This window comes from Piliocolobus tephrosceles, chromosome 12 (assembly GCF_002776525.5).
Source record: "Piliocolobus tephrosceles isolate RC106 chromosome 12, ASM277652v3, whole genome shotgun sequence".
Taxonomy (NCBI): Eukaryota; Metazoa; Chordata; class Mammalia; order Primates; family Cercopithecidae; genus Piliocolobus; species Piliocolobus tephrosceles.
In genome coordinates, this window is record NC_045445.1 from 44354726 (window position 1) to 44377677 (window position 22952).

The 22952-nt window shown below is 37.7% G+C and overlaps 1 protein-coding gene across 6 annotated transcripts in view; it reads left to right on the top strand.

Moving 5' to 3' along the window:
* Window positions 1–22952, top strand: part of ACSL4 (acyl-CoA synthetase long chain family member 4) — an 87701-nt gene that overhangs the window by 35231 nt on the left and 29518 nt on the right. Inside the window, exons 2-8 of one of the 6 annotated variants that reach the window (XM_023202982.2) lie at window positions 4442–4494; window positions 17289–17528; window positions 17766–17943; window positions 19283–19392; window positions 19517–19655; window positions 22239–22389; window positions 22548–22671. In XM_023202982.2, coding sequence (XP_023058750.1) covers window positions 17301–17528; window positions 17766–17943; window positions 19283–19392; window positions 19517–19655; window positions 22239–22389; window positions 22548–22671 — 930 coding nt within the window. In that variant the 5' untranslated portion in view covers window positions 4442–4494; window positions 17289–17300. Of the gene's footprint in view, window positions 1–4441; window positions 4495–16999; window positions 17529–17765; window positions 17944–19282; window positions 19393–19516; window positions 19656–22238; window positions 22390–22547; window positions 22672–22952 lie in introns of all 6 variants that reach the window. The other 5 variants (XM_023202983.2, XM_023202980.2, XM_023202981.2 and 2 more) reach the window with 5 other exon arrangements.

Here is a 22952-nt window from a genome sequence, read left to right on the forward strand (position 1 = left end):
ACTCTGTCAGCCAGGCTGGAGTGCAGTGACACAATCTTGGCTCACTGCAACCTCCATTTCCCGGGTTCAAGCAATTCTTGTGCCTCAGCCTTACCAGTAGCTGGGATTACAGGGGCGCATCATGGCGCCCAGTTAATTTATTTTTGTATTTCTAGTGGAGAGGGAGTTTTTCACCATGTTGGCGAGGCTGGTCTTGAACTCCTGACTTCAGGTGATCTGCCCGCTTTGGCCTCCCAAAGTGCTTGGATTACAGGCGTGAGCCACCGTGCCTGGCCACATTCGCATATATTCTTTTTTCTTTTTCTTTCTTTGAGACAGAGTCTCACTCTGTTGCCCAGGCTGGAGTGCAGTGGTGCGATCTCAGCTCACTGCAACCTCCGCCTCCCTGGTTCAAATAGTTCTCCTGCCTCAGCCTCCTGAGTAGCTGGGATTACAAGCATCCACCACCACGCTGGGCTAATTTTTGTATTTTTAAGAGAGGCGGGGTTTCACCATGTTGGTCAGGCTGGTCTCGAACTCCTGACCTTCTGATCTGCCTGCCTCAGCCTCCCAAAGTGCTGGGATTATAGGCGTGAGCCACTGCGCCTGGCTCACATATACTCTTAAGGGGAAAAGAAAAGTTTCTCCCACAGCTTAGCCTGTGAGTGACACCTTCCGTAGTTTGGCTTACGACAGTTTTTTAGTACTGTTTTTAATGAGTCATTTTCTTGTTCCTTTATGGTTTTTAAAATAAATTTTAAGTATACAATTTTTATTTTTGAAAATTTTGGAAGACACTAAATCAGCAGAAAAAAACCAAAATATATGCAAATATTAAAACAATTCACCTCTAATCCTACCACCCAGCAATAACTTAGTATTTGAAATACATTTTGCTAATTTTTCTATGAATGTGTAACACTCAAATATATGTACGTATGTAGAATGGAGTCATACATACTGTTTTTGACCTGTATTATTTCTTGATAACATTTCTAAACATTGAAATGTATTTTAGTATGGCAGTTTTAATCTACTATTTACCAATACGTGATTTATGTATACTTATCTAAAATAAGACCTATCAAGGACCATTGCGTAGGGAATTGTTTTGAAAAGGACTTGGCCAGAATTTACTTTTAGATTTGAACATTAAGTGCTAAAAACTTTCTTAATATTTTTCTTTTTGTTTTTGAGACCGAGTCACTCTGTCACCCAGGCTGGAGTGCAGTGGCGTGATCTTGACTCCCAGGTTCAAGCGATTCTCCTGCCGCAGCCTTCCCAGTAGCTGGGTTATAGGCATGCACCACCACACCCAGCAAATTTTTGTATTTTTAGTAGAGACAGGGTTTCGCCATGTTGGCCATGCTGGTCTCAAACTCCTGACCTCAGGTCATCTGCCCACCTCAGCCTCCCAAAGTACTGACACAACAGGCATCAGCCACCACCCCCGGCCAAAAGCTTTCTTAATATTTTTCCACTGTTTTCTGAAACATTCTATTTTAAACTTATTAAGATTGATTTTTGAGACATTCAGTACAGGACGATGATTTTTCGTGCTTGAAACATTTCCAACAGATGCTATCACAAGTTTAGTATTGACTTTGCTTGTGGAAGAATGTTTTCAAAATACTGGTTAAGAGACCAACTTATTTGCAGAGAGGGCTAGAGCCAAACACATTAATGATTTGTTTTTAAGTCTGTCCCCAGATATGAGGGTTGTCTGAAATTGAACACTGCCTTGTATTTGTATCAGTCTTTACTTTTTTTGTATCACTTTTTGCTCTCCTTTTAGCTGCATGTACTTCCTTTTGCTCACTGGCATTTGGTGAGTTGGGCTTTCTCAGTGCTGCCTTCTTTTCTAATGGTAAGGTAATAAACTCTTGATGCTGTATTATCTCTTTTTTCTTTTTTTAATGCCACCATGTTACTGTTAGGTTGAAATAAACAATATTATATGCTTCAGTCTGTTAACAATTTGCTAGGCTAAGACTTTCTAACTTTCTTATGTTACAAAAACCTTGCATATATCTGAAGTGAAAGAGTCTGAAGTTTGTTTTACAATTTTAGCTAAATCATCCCAATTCCTGATCGTCTGTAAATTCAACCCGCATGGTGGTAATCTGCCTAGTTTTTTATATTAAATCATTTCTTCAATTTGTTTTAATATAATGCAAATTTAACAGGGAGGTGCTATTTTGTAGGAGGAGACTAGGAGAGAGGAGAGTGTGGGATCATTTTTTCTGTTGTGTAGAACTAAATTAGGCTAGGTTACAAAATGTGATTTGGTTTCCTTTTCTTTCCTGGGTAGCTGCTACTTTCTTTCATTTTTTTGTGATGAAAGAAATGGCTTTTAAGGTGATAGGCATTGAGAAAAATTACTTCCTTAGCATTAGAGAACCTCTGAGAGTTGCTTCTCCTGCTCAGCCAATTTGGGGCTACGAGAATGGAGATGAGTAGAAGGTTTAAGCTGGGGCTCTCATCCAGCTTGGAGAATTCCCTGACACTCTGTAGTACCAAGGGTCAAGAGTTGACTATCCTTTGCAAATATTTATTTATGGAGTTATTTTCCAAATTAAGCAAACTAGCAGATAGTTTTGTGTTTTCCCTTATCCTTCTCCCCTGCAACTTCCACCTTTAGATCTTTAGATGATTTTATAGAAGGATGGTTTTGTTTTTTTTTTTGGTCATTTATTTTTAAGTTATTGGAATTATCTATGGGGGAAATGTGTACGTTTTTATATAGAAGTATGAAGTTTTTCTTTCCCAGCATTCTCCTTGTGAGCTCTTTGGATCTTATTTTAATATAAGTGCCCCCGCTCCCCGCCCCACCTTCATGTTAATAGCCAGTGTTAGCCTTCTGGAAGAAAAATAAGAACATATGAAATGGCATGACTTCTGTTTACAAGTAGTTTTAACTATTTGTGTTAAGACATATACTGATGCTGTCCCTGGTAACCCCTCAACAAAAGTAGATTGTGGATATTAACATAAAGTTGGACATAGTTCACTATTAGTAACTAGTCTTTGTTAGTAACAGGCTTGGGTATAAATCATTCTTTCCTTCATCTCTTTAATAGTAGCAAGGAGAAAATTAACTATCTGAATTAACACCAGCTAGTTAGTGTGATGATTACAGTTATGTGGATGTTTGTTTGTATGACTTCCATGGGAGCGTCTAGACTAAAAAAACAAAAAAAGCAAAAAACTCGAAGGGTTATTCTTGTTACATAATCATATGCAAGTAGTAGTGAATACTGCTGGATGGAATAAAGCCTCAGTTATTTAGAGTATAGCATCATGCCCAGGGAGCCCCAGCTCTGTAGAAAGCAATATCAAATTACTGAAGGGCCTTATTTTACTATTCCAAGTATTCAGGTGGTAAGTAGTTTACTCCTGCATTGTCCAAAACAGGTCAAACCGCAACCCTAAACTGACAAACATTTCTGGTGTATATATCTTTTTCTTTTTCCCTCCTTCCCTCCTTCCCTCCTTCCCTCCCTCCCTCCCTCCCTTCCTTCTTTCCTTCCTTCCTTCCTTCCTTCCTTCCTTCCTTCCTTCCTTCCTTCCTCCTTTCTTCCTTCTTCTTTTTCTTTTTCTTTTTTTTTAAGACAGGATCTCACTCTGGTTGCATAGTCTGGAGTGCAGTGGTGCAATCTTGGCTCATTGCAGCCTTGACCTCCCAGACTCAGGTGATCCTCTCACTTCAGCCTCCTAAGTAGTTGGGACTACAGGCATGCACCACCATGTTCGGCTAATTATTTGTATTTTTAGTAGAGATGGGGTTTTGCCATTTTTCCCAGACTGGTTTTGAACTCTTGGATTCAAGGAATCTGCCTGCCTTGGTCTCCCAGGGTGCTGGGATTACAGGTATGAGCCACCATTGCCTGGCCCTTTTGGTGTATATCTTGAAAAATGCCATAAAAATGGTGTGTTTACAGACTGAAAGAAGATGGAAATATATTTAGGTTTCTACTTAGACTAGTGTCGTATTTGTATTTGGGAAGGAACCTTGTGTTGTTTCAAGGAACTTACTCGTTTTTGGTTTCGATGGGAGAATAGATGCCTATAGTCATCTGCGTGTGGGGATGGCTGTCTTGTGTGACTGACTAGTTTGCTGTGGTCAGACATTGTCTCTGTGTCTGAATATGGCTTTGGTCCTGACCATGGGGGATTCAGAGATACAAATAAAACCGTTAAGAACATGGCTCTTGCTTCTTGTCATTTTTCCATAGAGTTTCATCTACTGTTACTTAAAGGCTGGCTCAGTTACTTTCTGAGATTGTAATAGCACTAATTCTAGTTAGACACTCATCTCTAGTCATTTCTTGCTTTTCCTTTGGTAAAAAGGAAAAGCTTACGAGCTAAGGTGTGCAGATAATGTGAATAAGCACTCAACATTTCTTTTAAAGGGGCACTTTTCTCATGTCACTGTACTCATAAATGCTGTCTCTTACTGCAGATTGAAATCACAGAAGATATTCGTGTTCTTCTTAAGAGAAAAAGAGGACATTTGTAAGTATTTGTCCTTTAGAAATTCTAAATGTGTCATTTTATTAGCTTTTTGAGAAAAGTAAGTGACCATACTGATGGGCATCTTGACTCTTATAGAGGAAAAACTCCACCAGTATTTATGACTGTGTTTAAAAAGGCACTATTTTATAGAGCAAAATAGGAAAACATTTTACCCTGTGCAGCTTCTAAAATTTAAACCATTTGCCACTCATTTGTAAAAGAGCAAGTGGTAATTAAAATCCAAGCAACATCTTTCTATTTGAGTCCTACCCAAAACTGGAGTCAGAGATTAGAGTTCCAGTTCTGACTACTGAGGCTTATAGAATATGTGTCTTTGGTAAACTACTTAGTCTCTCATTATCTCAGTTGCCTTATCTTTAAAATGGGTTTAGTAGTAAGTAGACAATCAGGGGTTCATTATTATTATTGTTGTTGTTGTTGTTGAGACACAGTCTCCCTCTGTCTTCCAGGCTTGAGTGTAGTGGCGCCATCTCAGCTCACTGCAACCTCCGCCTCCCCCTCCTGAGTAGTTGGGATTATAGACAAGTGCCACCATGCCCAGCTTTTTTTTTGTATTTTTAGCAGAGATGGGGTTTCACCATGCTGCCCAGGCTGGTCTTGAACTCCTGGCCTCAAGTGATTATCCCGCCTCAGTCTTCCAAAGTGCTGGATTACAGGCGTGAGCCACCGCACCTGTCCTCAGTGGTTCGTTATTATTGATGAAGTTAAATCCATAGCAGTTTATGCTTGCATAGCAGTTTATGCTTGCCCTGATGCATTGAAGCTTATTGTTTTCTTTTTGTTGTTGTTGTTTGTTTTTTGCCCCAAGATGGAGTCTTGCTCTGTCACCCAGACTGGAGTGCAGTGGCATGATCTCGGCTCACTGCAACTTCTGCCTCCTGGGTTCAAGCAATTCTCCTGCCTTAGCCTCCTGAATAGCTGAGATTATAAGTGCCCACCATGGCGCCTTGCTAATTTTTGTATTTTTACTAGAGCAGGGGTTTCACCATGTTGGCCAGGCTGGTCTGAAACTGCTGACCTTGTGATTCGTCCACCTTGGCCTCCCAAAGTGCTGGGATTACAGGCGTGAGCCACCATACCAACCTGAAGCTTATTCTTTGAGAGACAGCCACAATGTATACTTGCGCCAAAGCTTATTGAAGAATAAACTTCAATGTATTGGGGCAAGTATACATTGAGGCTGTCTCTCAAACTGATTTAAGTGTATTTCTGATCTTCATAAATTTTTAAGTATATGTTTCATTGAGGCATCTATTCTAGACTACAATATGGAGTAAAAGAAATACAACAGAGCACTTAAAATTAAAATCATAGTGTTTGAGGCTTGGACTTTGAAATTTACCTATTCCCATAATCCCCAATTATTGACTTTTAGACCAGTGCTGGTTAGTGAAAACATTTTCACTGGTCCATGGTGAAGTGAGAAAAATAAGGACAGCAGATCATGAGTTTTTAAAAGCTAAACATTTTCACTTTAAAGGAGTGCTTCTTATAGAATATATCTTTCTAATTTAGGGGAATTAAACATGTTCTTTATCTCGTGAAATGATGGTGATAGTAAATGGTAGGGCTTTCAAAAAAATTCATGCTCAGCAAAACAACAACTTGGTAGCTCTGTGTCATTTCCCCCTACGATTCTTCTTTCTTTTACAGTTTTTACTGTTTTGTGGTATCTTAAAATATGAACCCAACTTCTCATTTTACAGATGAGGAAACAGACATTGAGAGGTTAATTTGTTCCAGGTCTTACAGCTCAGCAGCTTGTGAACCAGTCCTAAAACCCTATATGTGATACTGTCTCTCTAGAATTCCTGGTCTTCTGAAAATTGCTTTCATTTTAATAGGTTATAAATTTGAAACTGAAGATATAGTAGTTCTTACGTGCTAATAACTATTTTTGATTTCCAAGTATAAAGAAATTCAAAAGACCCATGTTCTTGTATAGCGAAGTGCTGAAGTCCACTGATTAGCCTGCATTAGAAGAATCTTAAACATGGCCAAAGATTTTTATCAGCAGATCAGAATTAGCTGTCACCGAATTCAGCTACTTAGGTGTTACACGCTCCCCAATGACTGACAAAGAAGTTAAAATATCAGTAAAGTTATTATTTCCTTTTGGAAGTTGACAGACTATACTGCCACTGTGAAGAGTGTAGTATTCAAACTTCTATAGTTAATTTAACTACAGAAAGTACTGTTTTCTCTCTCACAGATTCACACCCACACACACACATACATATTTATACCAATCAATCTGCAGCCCATCTAGATTTGGAAGGGAAAAAACTACCAAGGTGAAGAGTAGAAGTTACCAGAAACATTGGCATGAACATATCTGGCCAGTTGTGTTCAGGAGATTGCAGATAGTACTCTGTGACACTTTGGAGGCTCCCCATTAATTGCCTTTGTCTGAACTTTCCCAAAGTATGTTTCAAAATTGAAATAATTAACTTCCTTATCACCCTTGTCTCACTCATCTTACTGAAACATAAGCCAGATAAACAAATGAATGTGGAGGGAGAGAACAGAATGAAATGTATTCCCAATCCTAATGCGGAGACATTAACTCTAGGGGTACTTTTCCATGGCTTCTTATATTTGGCTTTGTGTGACTTACTTCTTTATGTAGGAATTCTTTAATTTCTGAAATGTCAGACATACTCAAAATGAAATGCTAATAAGGATAAAATGCATTTTTGAATTACCTGCTGTCTTTAGAATATGTGTCCTTCTGTTCTTTACTACGGCTAATATGTGAGCGTTGACTATATGGCCATGAAATTTCAATATTCAACAGACTATTGAATAATCTGTCTTTGAGTTCTTTAATTAGAATCACTTCTAAGATCCATTTAATACTGAAAAGCAGGATGAGTTTTTTGTTTTTTTAATCACGATACAATTTTGTATTATGGTAGTCAGGCAGCTGAATTATAGTCATTTATTTGGCCATTTTATAAGAAATGGTTTAAGACTACATTGTTGCATAATTTTTTTAACAGTCTGACATATTGGAAAGAACATTCATAAACTAACCTATTAAACTGGTTCCTCCTCTAGCAGATGGGGAGGGCAGATCATGTGGCAAAAAAGGGCGTAGTTGTAAAATTCTCCCTGTAACATGAAGATATTCCTATGGGAAATACTACTGCTGCTTAAAGACTTTTTTGGAACCTACACTCATGGTTGAAAGCCCTAAGTTGTATTACTTTATTATAATAAATATGTAAGATTACAGGAAATAGATGTATAACCTATAGATATTTTGTATATTCTTCACTTGAAGAAAACACATTTGTTATAAAAATTAACTTTAAAGTTAAATTCTATAACCCAATTATTTTTGGTTAACTTCTGTTAAAATCATACATATATCCCAACAGAGAAAAAGCACCCAGTAAATTGAAGACTTTGTAGATAAAATAAGTCTCCACTGTGGTACAATGGGCAGTTTAATTTAGCAGCAAGGTTTTGTGTACAGGGACCTGCAGCAGTTACTCTTTAGCATCAGTTGGACAACAGTGACATTGTCATTGTGCTATCTGCTGCCCTTCTACAGCACTGAACCATTTGTATTGCTCTCTAAACACATATCACCCAGAACTTAGTTTTTGTCCCTTTTTCATTATGTTTAATAAAGTTTGATTACAGGTGCCACCTCTAGCCTGATTTATCCTCAAGATTCCTTAGATGTAAGCTTTGGATTAAATTATTTACAACCAATTATTGGATTATATACAACCAATTCCCAGCTTTAGAAAGCTACATTTTAAAAAATCAAGTATATCTTGATCACTTGAAATGAGGAATAGATGTATAATTATACACAGTGTATGTGAAGTGTGTAGGCAGCAGCATTGGCTCCTAGAGCTCCTCATTTTGACATACATATACAGATAGGATACCGATTATAACATCCTATGACCTAGAACAACATTATCTGATGCATGCTGGGGATCTTCTTAAGGCATGATGGGAGGGAACTCACTGTAGAGCATTAAAAGTATCTTCAACATGGCAGCTGAGGTGCTTTCTTTACTGGGAAAAGCTGCGAAGAGACTGGCAGAATGGCGAATTCAGGAGTTAATACCTCTCCAGGTGATGAAGTAAACAGGTTCAGTTTATCTTGTGAGAGACGCACCCAAAGATCAGTCATAATTGTGAAAAGTTTTCAGTCAAACTAGCCAGGCACAGGTGTAATGTGTTGGTATATGGCATCTATATAGTAATCTTAGGTTTTGTTTTGCTTTTCTTGGTTTTAAAATGTATTTATTATATTATTATAATTACTGTATATTTGAGCTTAAGGTTTGATTGCACAAGTTATTTTATATTGAATAGACTGCTTATTATTTGCAATATAACAATTTGAATCAGATGAGACAAGTGCTGTAATGATACATGTATTTTACATGATTATTTCATCTTGCAGACTGATGAAAGATCTTGTTAGCAACTCTTAGTGCCTTTATTTTCTTAAGGTATTGTCATTCTCTAAGTTTTAATGTTAAAGTATAAAGTTAATTGTAATGTCTCTTGTAAAGTTTGATTTCATTTACAAAGTGAAACCATTCTTAACCTCATAGTTGAGCTTTCTCTTGTATGTTTTACAATCATTCCAAAAACAATTTGGAAGTTTTTAATAGTGTGTTAAAGAAAGTAAGATTTTAAGGAAGCACTCCGCCCCTTTACAAAAGTCTTTGTGATGCAACATCTATTTAGAAATATGATCTTTTAAAGTACAGCAAGTATTCTTACCTGTTTAATCTCTTGGAGCTTTTATAATTGTTTCCTGATTTAATGTTTACTAGTTACAACTAATCTGTTTCAGAAGGCAAATTGTCTCTTTATTTAGTGTTTAAATTACTCTTAAATAATGTGTAACTTGAAAATGAAACTTTAAAAAAGTAGCACTTATATTGTTAATTGTTGATTTTCAAATTGATTTAAAAACTATCGTAAGATCTTATGTCAAGGAAAAGTTAATTTGTCACTACTGTATGTTTCAACTTGGCAGATGCATGGATCTTTGCTTGGTTTAGTTCATTTTCTAAAACTTTTGAAAAAATGTCTTGGCATTAACCAACTGCAGTTCAGTAGTTTTTCTCTTTCATTCTCAAATTGGTGTTGTGTCACATGCTTCTGGGTAAGACAATTTCTTCTTTTAAATTCAGACTTTAATTAATATGTAGTGTCTGTTTACTTTGTGTACTAGAGCTTAATGTATCACTAATGCTTTTTGTGTTTAACCTATCTTGGAGTGTTTGAAGTAACTGGAATGAAATACTTATTAAATCTCACCTCAGAACAAAAAAATAAAATAAAATTGAATCTGATTTTCACTAAAACTTCTAGTACTTACTAGACATCTAGATAGCCCCCGCCCCCAAGCAAAATGTCTTAGGATGTAGGACAGATCATTGCTCAAAATTGTTGCCAGTATTTCTTCATATCCAAAGTTTGTCACTCTCACTTATTTAGATTATACCAGTATGACTAGGATCACAGACAACTGAGCTAAAAACATGGACTTTAAAATCAAATCGTCCTGGGTTCAAATCTCTACTCAGCTGTGCTATCTTGGGCAACTTAATCTCTCTGAGTCTGTTATATCTTTAAAATGAAGGTACTACCTCAAAGGAGTTTTCTGAAGGATTAAACGAGATAATAGATCTGAAGGACTTAGCACAGTACCTAGCCTGTAGTAAATGCTCAGTACCTGGTTATTACTATGATTCCCATATGGAATGTTGAAGTTCAACAGGAGCAATTAACTATCCAGTGACTGAAGATAATGCCCTGCCTTTTTCTGGCTGACATACAAATACATGATCTCAAGGAAGCACCAAAGTCCATGTCCTCCTAATGGTGGGATAGCAGTATCACTCTTCATACATGGAAGGACTGCATACCTTTGTGAAAAGTATCAGTGAAGATGCACATAGTGCAAATTGTGTAATCGTCATGCTTTTATAACACCAATCTTTTTCCTCTGTGAAACAGGCAGTTTTTCCAGTTTCATATTTTCTATTAAGCAACTAACAACACATTCAAGTTTATTTTAATTACCAGGTATTTTAAGAGTATAGTATTTCCTAGGATGTTGACATGGACAAATAATTGTTTTTAAGATGATTAAAGTTAGCTACCTTCATGTTATTGTACTTGCATATATTTTTACCTTATAGATTCAGAACAATTCCGGTACATTCTTAATTCAGTAAACAGTTTTATTGAAGCTAACACATGGAGGCACTGTTCCAGTCACAGATTCAGCATCAAATGAGACAAACTCTCTGCCTTGTGAAGCTTATATCTACTGGGGGCATAGACAGTAAACATGAAAAATAAAACATAGTATATTAGTGAAAAGTACTATGGACAAAAAATAATGCAAGTAAGGGACAGAAAGTGTGGGGAGTCCAATTTTAAAAGAAGGTGGTTGGAGAAATGCCTCACAGAGAAGGTGTTCTTTGAGTAAAGAAAAAAAAAAAGAGGCAAGAGAATAAGCTATGTGGGTGTCTTGGAAGAATATTCCAGGCAGAGAGAACATCAAGTACAAAGGCCATGAGGCAGGAACAAATGGGATTGCAGAACAGTGTTCCAGGGAAAGCGTACTAGGAGGTGAAGTCATAACCTTGGGGTAGGGGAAAGATTATATAGTCTTGTAGGTTATAGTAAGGACTTTAGCTTATATTCTGGGTGAGTCATATGGGAATTCTTTGAAAAGATTTTGAGCAGAGGAATGGTATGATCTAACTTACATTTTGAGAATAGTACTGTGTCTTCTGAGTTTAGAATTTATTGTGGGGGTACGAGGTGGAAGCAGGGAGACGTGATCGGCTATTCCATTTATCCACTTGAGAGATGATAGTGGCTTAAACCAGGATGGTAACAGTGGAGGTGGTGAGAAGTAGTTGAATTAGATTCAACTGTTTTGTAAGTCAAACCATTAGGATTTGCTGATAAATTGCCTGTGGAATGTGTGAGAAAGAGAGGGGGGTAAAAGGGTGAATCTAAGGTTTTTGGTCAAAGCAAGTGGAATATATAGAGATGGGCAAGACTGGGTGAGATAGGATTGTGGAAAGATGATCTCAGTTTTAAACATGCTAAGTTTGAGGCATTTAACTGACATCTAAGTGGATCCATTGAGGAAATAGTTGGATATACAAATCTAGTGTTTAAGGCAGACTTCCAGGCTTGAGGGAGAAATTTGGAAGTCATCACAACATATATGTGGTATTTAAAATTGTGAGGTTCAAGGACCAAGCCCCATACCATTTAAAGGCCAGGAATATGAGGAAGAAACAGGAAAAAAAAAAGACCGAAAAGGAATAGCCAGGGAAGTAGGAAGAAAACCTGAAGAATATGGTCTCCTGGAAGCTAAATGAAGAAGTTTAAAGCAGAAGAGGGCTCAGCTGTGTTAAAGGCTGCCCGTGGGTCAAGGAAGAAGAGAACTGAGTTTTAATTGACCTTTGGGTCTAATAGCATGGAAGTCATTGGAGACCCTGATGAGGAGAACAAGTTTATAGAGTGGTAGGAGATGTAAGCCCGATTGTAGTAGGTTCAAGAGAGAGTAGGAGAGAACTGGGAGACAGAGAGCCATAGACATGTCTTTCAAGGAATGCCAAAGAGATAGAAAATAAATGGGCTATAGCTGAAAAGAAGATGCAAGGGAGGGAATGATTTTTAAGATGAAAGAAATAACAGCTGGTTATGATGCTGAAGGGAATAGTTCAGAAGAGCAGGGAAAATTAATGAGGAAGGAAGAGAGGGAAGAATTGGTAGAGTAGCACTTCCATGTCCTTATAAAGACAGGGTGTAATGCACAAGTGAAGGGGTTGGCCTCAGCTTGGAGCATCAACAGTTCATCCATAGTCACAGGAGAGAAAAACAGCATGTGGCCACAGATGTGATTAGGTGGGCCACAGATGTGATTAGGTGGGTAGATGTAGCAGTGAGAGTCTGTGGAAATTCTCTTTGGATTGTTGCTGTTTTTTCTGCAAAATAGGTCAGCTGCTGAGAATGAGTCTGGATGAGGAATGTTGGTGGTCTGAAGAGAGTAAAGTATGAAATCCAGAGGAGTGGGCCAGTGAGTGTACTAGTGCAGTGTGGTCTCTCTGCATCAGGGAGAGGCCATTTGAGGTAGCAATCACAAATTTAAAGTGAGAGATTCAGCACAGTTGTGTGTTTCTCACAGCAAATTCAGCTGCATAGGTACAGGTACAGATTAGGTGGAGAATTGGATAGGATAGAACCAGGCTGTGGTTAAGATGATTAAGTACAACCAAGTGAGGGCGTGGCAAGAGAGATGAGAGTATTTCTCAGGGACTGAGCATGATTGCCTATGGAATTTAAGAGGAAGAAGACAAAGGTTTCTCCCAAAAGCACTATAAAGGAGGTAATATAAGCAGTATTCCTGTTTTATAAATGAAGCCACTAATACAGACCTTTCTTTTTTAAATTATACTTTTAAGTTCTGCGATACATGTGCAGAACGTGCAGATTTGTTACATATGTATACGTGTGCCATGGTGGTTTGCCGCACCCATCAACTCGTCACCTACATTAGGTATTTCTCCTAATGCTATCCCTTCCCTAGCCCCCCACTCCCTGACAGGCCCCTGTGTGTGATGTTCCCCTCCCTGTGTCCATGTGTTCTCATTGTTCAACTTCCACTTATGAGTAAGAACATGCAGTGTTTGATTTTCTGTTCCTGTGTTAGTTTGCTGAGAATGATGGTTTCCAGCTTCATCCATCTCCCTGCAAAGGACATGAACTCATTCTTTTTCGTGGCTGCATAGAACCACATTTTAAACCCAGATCTGTGAGCCTAGAAAATTTTTGTTGTTTCTCTTATGAGACATTATATTCTGCCTAATGATGGCTACGATGCTCAGCATCATACCCTTACCACCAACTCTTTTTTTTTTTTGAAGTAAAATGAAATGTTTAAATGTTTTTTGAAATGAATTTATCAATAGACTGAGTATAACCCCTGACAAGGAAGTATTTAAGATGATAGGCAAAACTGGGCAGAGGCTGTCTAGTGTACTTGAAAGAGCACTGGGTGCTCGATTTGTGCTCTACCATTCATTTGCTTCTCTGTAAGATGAGGGATCAGACAGTATCACTTGTTCAAATATTCAGCTGAACTGGAAGTTCCAAGGAGTACCTTCAGGGGCTGTCATAGCCTCCCCTACCAGAGCAGCTATGCTTTTTGCTTTCATCTACACTTGTGTTTTTGTATCGATATAAGATTCTATTCAAATGGATGACCCATGACCCCCTCACTACCTGCAGAAAGAATTTGAAAACCTCTAGACTAAATGATCTCTCTGGTTTCTTCTCACCTGAATGTTCTTTGAGCCTTGCCTACTCTGTGTGTGTGGGGGGGTGTGTGTGTGCATGCAATGTGTGTATGTCTGTACTAACCATTATGAGGATTACCTAGAAAGCATTTCCCTTTCTCCGAGACTTAAGGGAAGTATGTACAAAAGATTAAATTTATGTAACATCAATAACTAAAAAACATACAGGGCAGTTTAAATCCAACTAAAGTATAGGCTCTTCAAAAGCTATTTTCTATTTCTTTATATATCTTCAGCCTTAAGTCTGAAGAGTTCTCAATTGAGGATAAGGTGGTACTCACCTCTTAGGGGCATTTTGTAAATCTGAAGACATGCTTTTATGTCTGCTAATATTGTCTGAGAATGTATGTATTGAAACAACTATTTTTAAAAATTTTAAATTAGTTTCTTTATGGTACTCTTTTATAGTACCAGTAAGAAATTATTTTTTAAAATGGTATGTTGGTAGATTATGACTATCCTTTGATGTTTATGAAGAGGTATCACAAAATATTTGTCATAAGAAAGAGGTATTGGGTTTGATGTGGTTGAGAACTACTGGTCTGTGTTCTATACTAAGGCACCCAGAAGTTTGGAAGTGGTGGTAGTATAATCATATATCAGATTGAGTGGTAGATACTGCTAATGATATGTGAAATTAGAAAAATTAAAGATTGTTCTGGACTTGAGTAGCCATGAAATCTTCAGTGGGAGGAGAGGATTATTAGAGGTGATCTTACATTCAGCACTATGATTAAACACTTGACATGACACACCTTATCTTGAAGAAATGAATGACCACACTTGTCCAAGAGACTGAGAAAGTACTTTCCAGGTAGGGTAAATCATAGAATTTAAAGCTGGAATGGCCCTAAGGAATCACCTAGGCCAGACATTTTTAGTTCAGGGTTGTTGCCCTTTGAAGTTCATGGATGGATTTCAGGGAACTTGTGAATCACTTGAAATTGTGTCTGTCATTTAGCATGTCTTTCTGAGGGGAATTGGGTTCCTAGTTCTCATTCTCAAAAAGGCCCATCATCTCTAAGAGGTTAAGGCCTACTGATCTAGTGTGATCCCAGATTCAGACAGATGGTTTGCTCAAGGTTACACAGCCAGTTAGGGGCAGAGATGAGGATTGACACCCGGTGACTTCTAGTTTCTTGCTGATTTCACTATACTCAGCTAAACTACATGAACAAAGGCACAGGCAGGATTAAGCTACAATTTTATATTAGATGGTATAAAAACAATCAACTAGCCTGGGGTCAACTGAATTAAGTCTGTCAGTCTGTTTCTACAAAAGTTGCAGAAGGATGGGCTTCAGTTTGTCTCTTCAAAGTGAACTAATATTTTGATTTTTCTTGTTGAAATATGCTATGACTCACCAAAGTAGCTTTCTCAGTTGAAGGTAAACTCTTTGAAAAATATTCCTATTCTTAGGCCGGGTGTGATGGCTCCCGCCTGTAATCCCAGCACTTTGGGAGGCCATTGAGGGCAGATCGCTTGAGCCCAGGATTTTGAGAACAGCCTGAGCAGCATGGCGAAACCCCATCTCTACAAAAAATGCAAAAACACTAGCTAGGCATGGTAATATCAGTACATCTGTGTTCCCAGCTGCTCGGGAGGCTGAGGTGGGAGGATCTTTTGAGCCCTGGAGGCAGAGGTTGCAGTGAGCTGAGATCACACCACTGCACTCCAGCCTGTGTGACAAAATGAGACCTTGTCTCAAAAAAAAAAAAAAAGCAAAATTACTATTTTTGAGCCTGTTTCCACAGTTTCTTTCCAATGGCACTGTTTTTCTAACCTGCAGCAGCCCCCAGCTTTCTGCGTAATCCAATCAAAATTACTTTGCCTGATTTGTTAAATCTTGTAACTACCATAGCATATTTAGTCAAGCATATTTAGCGTATTTAGTGTATGCTGTGCCCCAGTCAGACTAGTGTCCTTGCTATTGGTACTTCCTATTCTCCCAAAGTCCTTTCATTCCCACCTTCGTATCTTTTTTCATACAGTCCCTGAGCCTGGAATGCCTTCCATTCCTCTTTCATTTCTAGATACCCAACATAAGGTCCAGCTTAAATCTAATCTCCACAACGCCTCTCCTAGTTACTCTTGGCCATTTTGCACTTCCTGTGAACTCCTTTTGCATTTATTGCTTATACTACTGCCTATACTGCATGTGGTAGTTATGTATTACCACAAGGCTTTTCAGTGGAAATGCTTTAGTGGTCACCTTGGGAGTTGGGATTCAGGGAATTCTGGGGCAGGACTCTAGACATCCCCAAACCCTGTTTTGGCCAGAGCAACTCCACTTTTTAGTATTATATATGGGCAGTTTGCAGTAGTGTTTATTAGAAGAGATGGTTTAGTTGCACCCCCTGTCCCCATGCCCCCAAACAGTTTCAGAAACACTGGATCTATCTTGTGTGATAGTTGACTCATAAATGTTAACTTATAATGGCCAAGGGCCAGGAATTAATACTACTTCAGTCTTGTATTACCACTCCTAGGCAACTGGTGCAGTTTTGAGCACAAAGTGGACGTACAGGAAATGATTTTACAACTGTATTGATCCCATATGGGAAACAGGAGATAGTAAATAGCATTACCTGAGAAATGTACCTTAATGAAGGACTCAGAATAATGTTTCTGGGTTGACCTTTGAGAAATAAATCTAAGTTGGTAGTTTCTGCCCCTCCACCCCCGCCTTTGGATATAAACTTAACACTATTTAAAGATGTCTAGTTTACATGCACATGTTTAAGAAAAATCTCATTGGCATACCCTATTCTACCAAAGTTTTGCCAAACTTAAATATCATATTCATGCATTTGCGTAAGCATTAAGGTTGTTGTTCAATTCACAGAATGATATGCAGAGTACCACTACACCTAGAAATCTAGAAAAAATTAAATTCAGAAGTTGATGTGCTCAAAGACATTAATGTCAATAATGATTACAAATGGAAAATGCCAGCCTTTCAGACCAGTTATTTCAGCTTTCTGTAATTAATTGTGTAAACTAATAAAGACCTGAGTATTTAAATCAATTGTGCTATCAACTTGTTAATACTCTTTTTTTTTTTTTTTTTTTTTCCTCCTGCTCTCTGCTTGGTTCATTGTCATCACCTACAGGCGTACTTTATTGTCGGCTTCCAAAGATTACTAACTTATCTGTATCACTGAGATTGAACTGCCTTGGCTGTACTGCTATTCTTACTGCTGCTTCTATTATTGCCTTCTTCGGCAAAATAAGGCTTTCAAAAGCCAAAGAATAACAAGAAATAAGCACCATTTTAGAAGCCTTTCCACTATGAAACTTAAGCTAAATGTGCTCACCATTATTTTGCTGCCTGTCCACTTGTTTATAACAATATACAGTGCCCTTATATTTATTCCATGGTATTTTCTTACCAATGCCAAGAAGAAAAACGCTATGGCAAAGAGAATAAAAGCTAAGCCCACTTCAGACAAACCTGGAAGTCCATATCGCTCTGTCACGCACTTCGACTCACTAGCTGTAATAGACATCCCTGGAGCAGATACTCTGGATAAACTATTTGACTATGCTGTATCCAAGTTTGGGAAGAAGGACAGCCTTGGGACCAGGGAAATCCTAAGTGAAGAAAATGAAATGCAGCCAAATGGAAAAGTTTTTAAGAAGGTAAAGTATTTTGGTGCTTTTCATTTATGTTTTAAAGAGTAAGACATTTGTTTTATTATAAATGGAGTGCGTTTTAAATATGCTGGCATTCTATTATAGTGCTGTGTAAAACTACTCAGAAGCCGTTCGTAGTTTCTTTATGTTCACTTAAGAGCATTTTTAGAGTTTTATGCTTTGGATAGTATTTTAATTGCTTATTTGAATATACTAATATTAGGGAATGTATCACTTTAACAGTTAATTCTTGGGAATTATAAATGGATGAACTACCTTGAAGTGAACTGCCGAGTGAATAACTTTGGTAGTGGACTCACTGCACTGGGACTAAAACCAAAGAACACCATCGCCATCTTCTGTGAGACCAGGGCCGAGTGGATGATTGCAGCACAGACCTGCTTTAAGTACAACTTTCCTCGTAAGTGCCTTGTGTTTTTGGAGCGGGGAGAGAAGGGTTTTTGCTTGCATGTGAAAATTGTTTTGAGATGCTTCTGTTTTCAGAGTAGGTGTTGTTTAGCCATTTTACACATAAATTATGTCCACAATACAGTATGTAATATTGTGGCTAAAAGATATCTGATAGCTCCTGTTAAATATAACTTTTAAGAACTAATATGGGAATTGGCAGCTTTAAGGGATATGATTTACACTTTCATTTTCCAATTGGAAATGAATTGTACCTGAAAGAGTTGGAATTTGGGGGTATTTTTCAGGGATGATATACAAAGAGTAATGATTAAAAGAACAAAAAACCATTTCTTAGGATAATTCAAGTTCATTGCTACACTTTGAGACCTCTTATTTGACTTCTTCCATTTTACATGTGAAATATGCATGTGACAACTGGAATTGGCGTTAGATATGTTAGAAAGTAAAATTGAGTATGTTTCTAATGCTCAAGCATTTGTTGTTGCCACTGTTTAAGAAGTAAACAATGTATTGTTCCATACTAAGTACTCCGTTGTTTGTTGAATGAAATATAACACTGTAGGGTAGGATTGAAGAACTTAAATTTCAAACAAAAAATAGATAATATGAAAATGATCCCCTATGTACCCATTACCCACTTTCAACGATCAACAGCTTGTGAAAAGTGGCTATTTTTAAGCACATTGTTTCTAGTTACCAATCTAGAGCTGAATTTTCAGTTCTTTCTAAGTTCAGCAAATGTCCTTTGATTCCAACTGATCTTGGTTTAAGTTTATGTTATCTCTGGTGGCTCCTAAGGAGTAGGTCTCCTTGATCTCTCTAATTAAGGTGTGGAGGTCACCAATCACATTGGACATTGGACTCACTAAAGCAGCTTCTTAGAAGGAGTAAGAACATTATCTGTGGCTGATCTTATGACTTAAGATCCTCAAGATTTTCAAGGACTTATCCATTGTTTGGAGGCTATGGCCAATGAAAGTGTGTATCAAGAGGAAGCCCTAGCTGGGCCAGTCTGACCTGAATTAAGAGTTCAGCCAGTACCAATTGGCCTTGAGCATCTTAATTGACAGATTTTTGATCAGCTGTGGCAGTGTGAGTGTTTCTTCAGGTTTAGGAAGTGAGAGTTCTGGGAATTTGTAAGGAAAATTTTGGGCTCCAAGGGAGTTTGAAGCAAGGTTGAAGGATGGTGACAGAGACTATGAAATCAAATTAAAATATACAATGTCTTTGTGTCTCTAAGTGTACCTATTACTAAGGACTGACTTCAATAATATCCATTCCTAATAGATGTTTATTACTTAATATTTCTGTTTATTTTTATTATGTAGTTGTGACTTTATATGCCACACTTGGCAAAGAAGCAGTAGTTCATGGGCTAAATGAATCTGAGGCTTCCTATCTGATTACCAGTGTTGAACTTCTGGAAAGTAAACTTAAGGTAAATATGAAATATTCTTTTGATTCATGGTTGCATTGTCTGGCAGGACAGAAAAATATTCAGTAAGTGAATTTTTGTTGCAGGCTCAAATTTAATAGCTGTTTTTTTTCTTTCTGCCTAACAGACTGCATTGTTAGATATCAGTTGTGTGAAACATATCATTTATGTGGACAATAAGACTATCAATAAAGCAGAGTACCCGGAAGGTTTTGAGATTCACAGCATGCAATCAGTAGAAGAGTTGGGATCCAACCCAGAAAACTGTAAGTAAAGCAGTAGAAACAATTTTATTTACCTATTCCAGGTTAGTTATTTCGGTAGGTTAGGGAAACAAGTGATATGAGTAAATCCATAAAAGTTCTTTGACTGAAAAAAAAAAAGTTTAAAACTCTTTAAAAACCATCAAGACCATATATGATTAAGATTTTCCCTCCATTTCTCCTCAAAAAAAGTAAGTTAGTAAATTTCACTAAATGGTTGAGATGTAATCAGTGGTTCAGACTTTATGGCAGTTGCTGCCAAATGTTTCTTCATTTTTTAAATAACCCACTATAACCTTCCAATTTGGGCCTCATAAAAGAAAAATATCTCAGGCCTTCCATTCAGTAAACTTTCTGAAATAAATGCTTAATGCTAGTTATCTTAAGAATGTTTCAGAGGATGCAAAACTGTTTACCAAGATTAATGCTTGGATGTATTTTACCACTGAAGTGGTAGTTGGTATTTCATTTAAAGCAAGTAAGTATACCTTGTAGCAAAATGTCAGTTGGCCATCAGGGCAGAGAGTTGAGGAAATTAATACTCCATTTGAAGAGTTTTCTTACCATGTTTAATGCGATGGTCATAATACCATACAATAATGAGGAAAGGATACATTTTTGCAGGAGAAAATGTTAGTCGAACCTCTACTCAGCTTCTGAACATTTTACTGTTAGAGAATGAACATGCGTTTATAATAACAGGTATAGATTATAGCTTTCTGCCATGTGTCCAGATTGGCAGAGAGTCTGAGATTTTACCCTGCTTGCCGGCAAACGGATGAGCCTGCAAAACTTCTTGGGGCCATAGACTTTTGGGTCTGAGATGGGGGACAGTTTTTTACTCACAACAATAGCAGTAGCCAGAGTATCATATCAACATTTGTGTCATAAGAGAGGAACTCTGAGCTTAAAGAGCCTGAATATCTTATTATCTTATTGTACTGGACAGTAAGCATGCCTGCTGTTTGCTCTGGGGAGAGACACTATCTCTTTGCAAATATCCTTGTAAAGATAGTCTGGAACAAAGTCAATGTCTCTGCTTGCAAGATGTGTGGAACATGAGATCCATAGAGAATTATTTCTCTACACCAGGTTGACCCTGTAAGACTGGGATAAACTTGACTGAAAAGTCCTGATTGGTAGGGATCAGTTGCAGTTCTACTGATTCACCAAAGGGTGTTGGTAGCAAACTAAGGGGTCAGCAGTCTTCATAATTTTGTGTGAGCAATAATGTAATAGACCACATATCCCGCTTAGTTCTACTCATCTCTGCAGTAGATAGGATACATATGTTTTTCTGGTACAGACAATTATTATGATGCCACTTTTTTGCATATTTACTTAAAAGTGGGCAGAAGCAAAAGTATCACATTATGTGTTAGATTAAGAATTTAGTGACTGCTGTTGCTTTGGTTAATCATCAGAGGAAATAGGCAGTCCTTATGTGCTTGGTTTATAAACTATGAATATATCTTTAAAAAGCATTAAAATCAGCCAGTTTAAGTGTAACTATCTTTGTTTCAGTGGTATAGCTCACTGTTTTAAAAAATTTTTATTTTAATGTGTATAAAAATGTAAATAATCTGTGTAAAGGTTTTAAAATCTGATAATCCTGTTAAACTTGTATTTAATTCTGATGATATATCTGTGGCTTCTTAGCCACTTTGGTATATTCTTGGAAGGAAAAGTGGTTACTAGGTTAGCACTATACACTGTCTTGAAAGTGGAAGCTCCAGGGTGCTGTTTAAAACTTACCACTTTCGAATTTTAGCATTGGAGTCACCTTAAAGATCAGATCCAGTGGTTTTCAATCAGGGGCATGTATGGGAATCACTTGTGGAGCTTCGTTCTATCCCGGACATATTGAATCTGAATTTTCAGAAAGGGGGTTCAGAAATAGTATTTTATTTAAGTTCTGCAGGTGATTCTGATACCCACTAGGGGTTAGTAACCACAATCTGTCTAACTGTCTTATTTTAGAGATGAGAAACTGAGGCCTAAGAAGTTTATACACAATACTCTGTCCTCCTGATACTCCAAAGTCCCAGAAATCTTTCTACAACATTGCTCTGTATACAACACTGTGGAGAGGCAAAGCACAGACAGGAATTAGGTTAAACATCCAGAAAATGGGCCAAATTGAGTCCAGAATGCTCACTGTAACCAGAATTTGATAAATATTTTTGTTTTCTAGCCCAGGCTGGAGCACAGTGGTATGACCATAGCTCACCATATTCCTAACCTGCTAGGCTCACCCAGTCCTCTTGCCTCATCCTCTTGAGTAGCAAGGACTGCAGGTGCATGCCACTGCATCCGGCTAACTTTTTTAGTTTTTGTAGAGACAGAGTCTTGCTATGTTGACCAGGCTGGTCTCGAAATCCAGGGCTCAAGGGATCCTCCCACCTTGGCCTCTCAAAGTACTACGATTACAGGCATGAGCCACCTCACCCAGTTCGTTTTGATGATTTAAAGCAAATACTGTCTATTGATAGTTTATCATTATGCAAAATCTAAATATCCTATTATTGTTTAGTAATTTAACTTTTGAACTGAAGTAAATGTGGTGTTTTTCATTCATTCATTTAGTGGGCATTCCTCCAAGTAGACCAACGCCTTCAGACATGGCCATTGTTATGTATACTAGTGGTTCTACTGGCCGACCTAAGGGAGTGATGATGCATCATAGCAATCTGATAGCTGGAATGACAGGCCAATGTGAAAGAATACCTGGACTGGGGTAAGATAGTTTTTTAACTTTCTTCTTAGAAATCAGAGTTCATGTTCAGCATTCTCTAAACTCAATCTATATTAAAATGATAAAGTTAAGTTCTTGGTATTTCTAACTTCAAATGCCTTTTCAAGACTGGTTAAAATATTTCTCTTATTTTGTTTTAGACCAAAGGACACATATATTGGCTACTTGCCTTTGGCTCATGTGCTAGAACTGACAGCAGAGATATCTTGCTTTACCTATGGCTGCAGGATTGGATATTCTTCTCCACTTACACTCTCTGACCAGGTGACAAACTGTTCATATTGGCATGATTATATGATGCTGCATAGTTTGGCTGAGAACATAATACTAGGACACGAGATATTTTAATTCAGCTAAAGCTTTCTCCTTGACATCAAAATAGCTTCCATGAACAATATGTAGCTATAGGAAATTACCCTGTGGATGTGTTAGCATTGCTTTAGCTATACATATATATATATTTTATTATACTTTAAGTTCTAGGGTACATGTGCATAACGTGCAGGTTTGTTACATATGTATACTTGTGCCATGTTGGTGTGCTG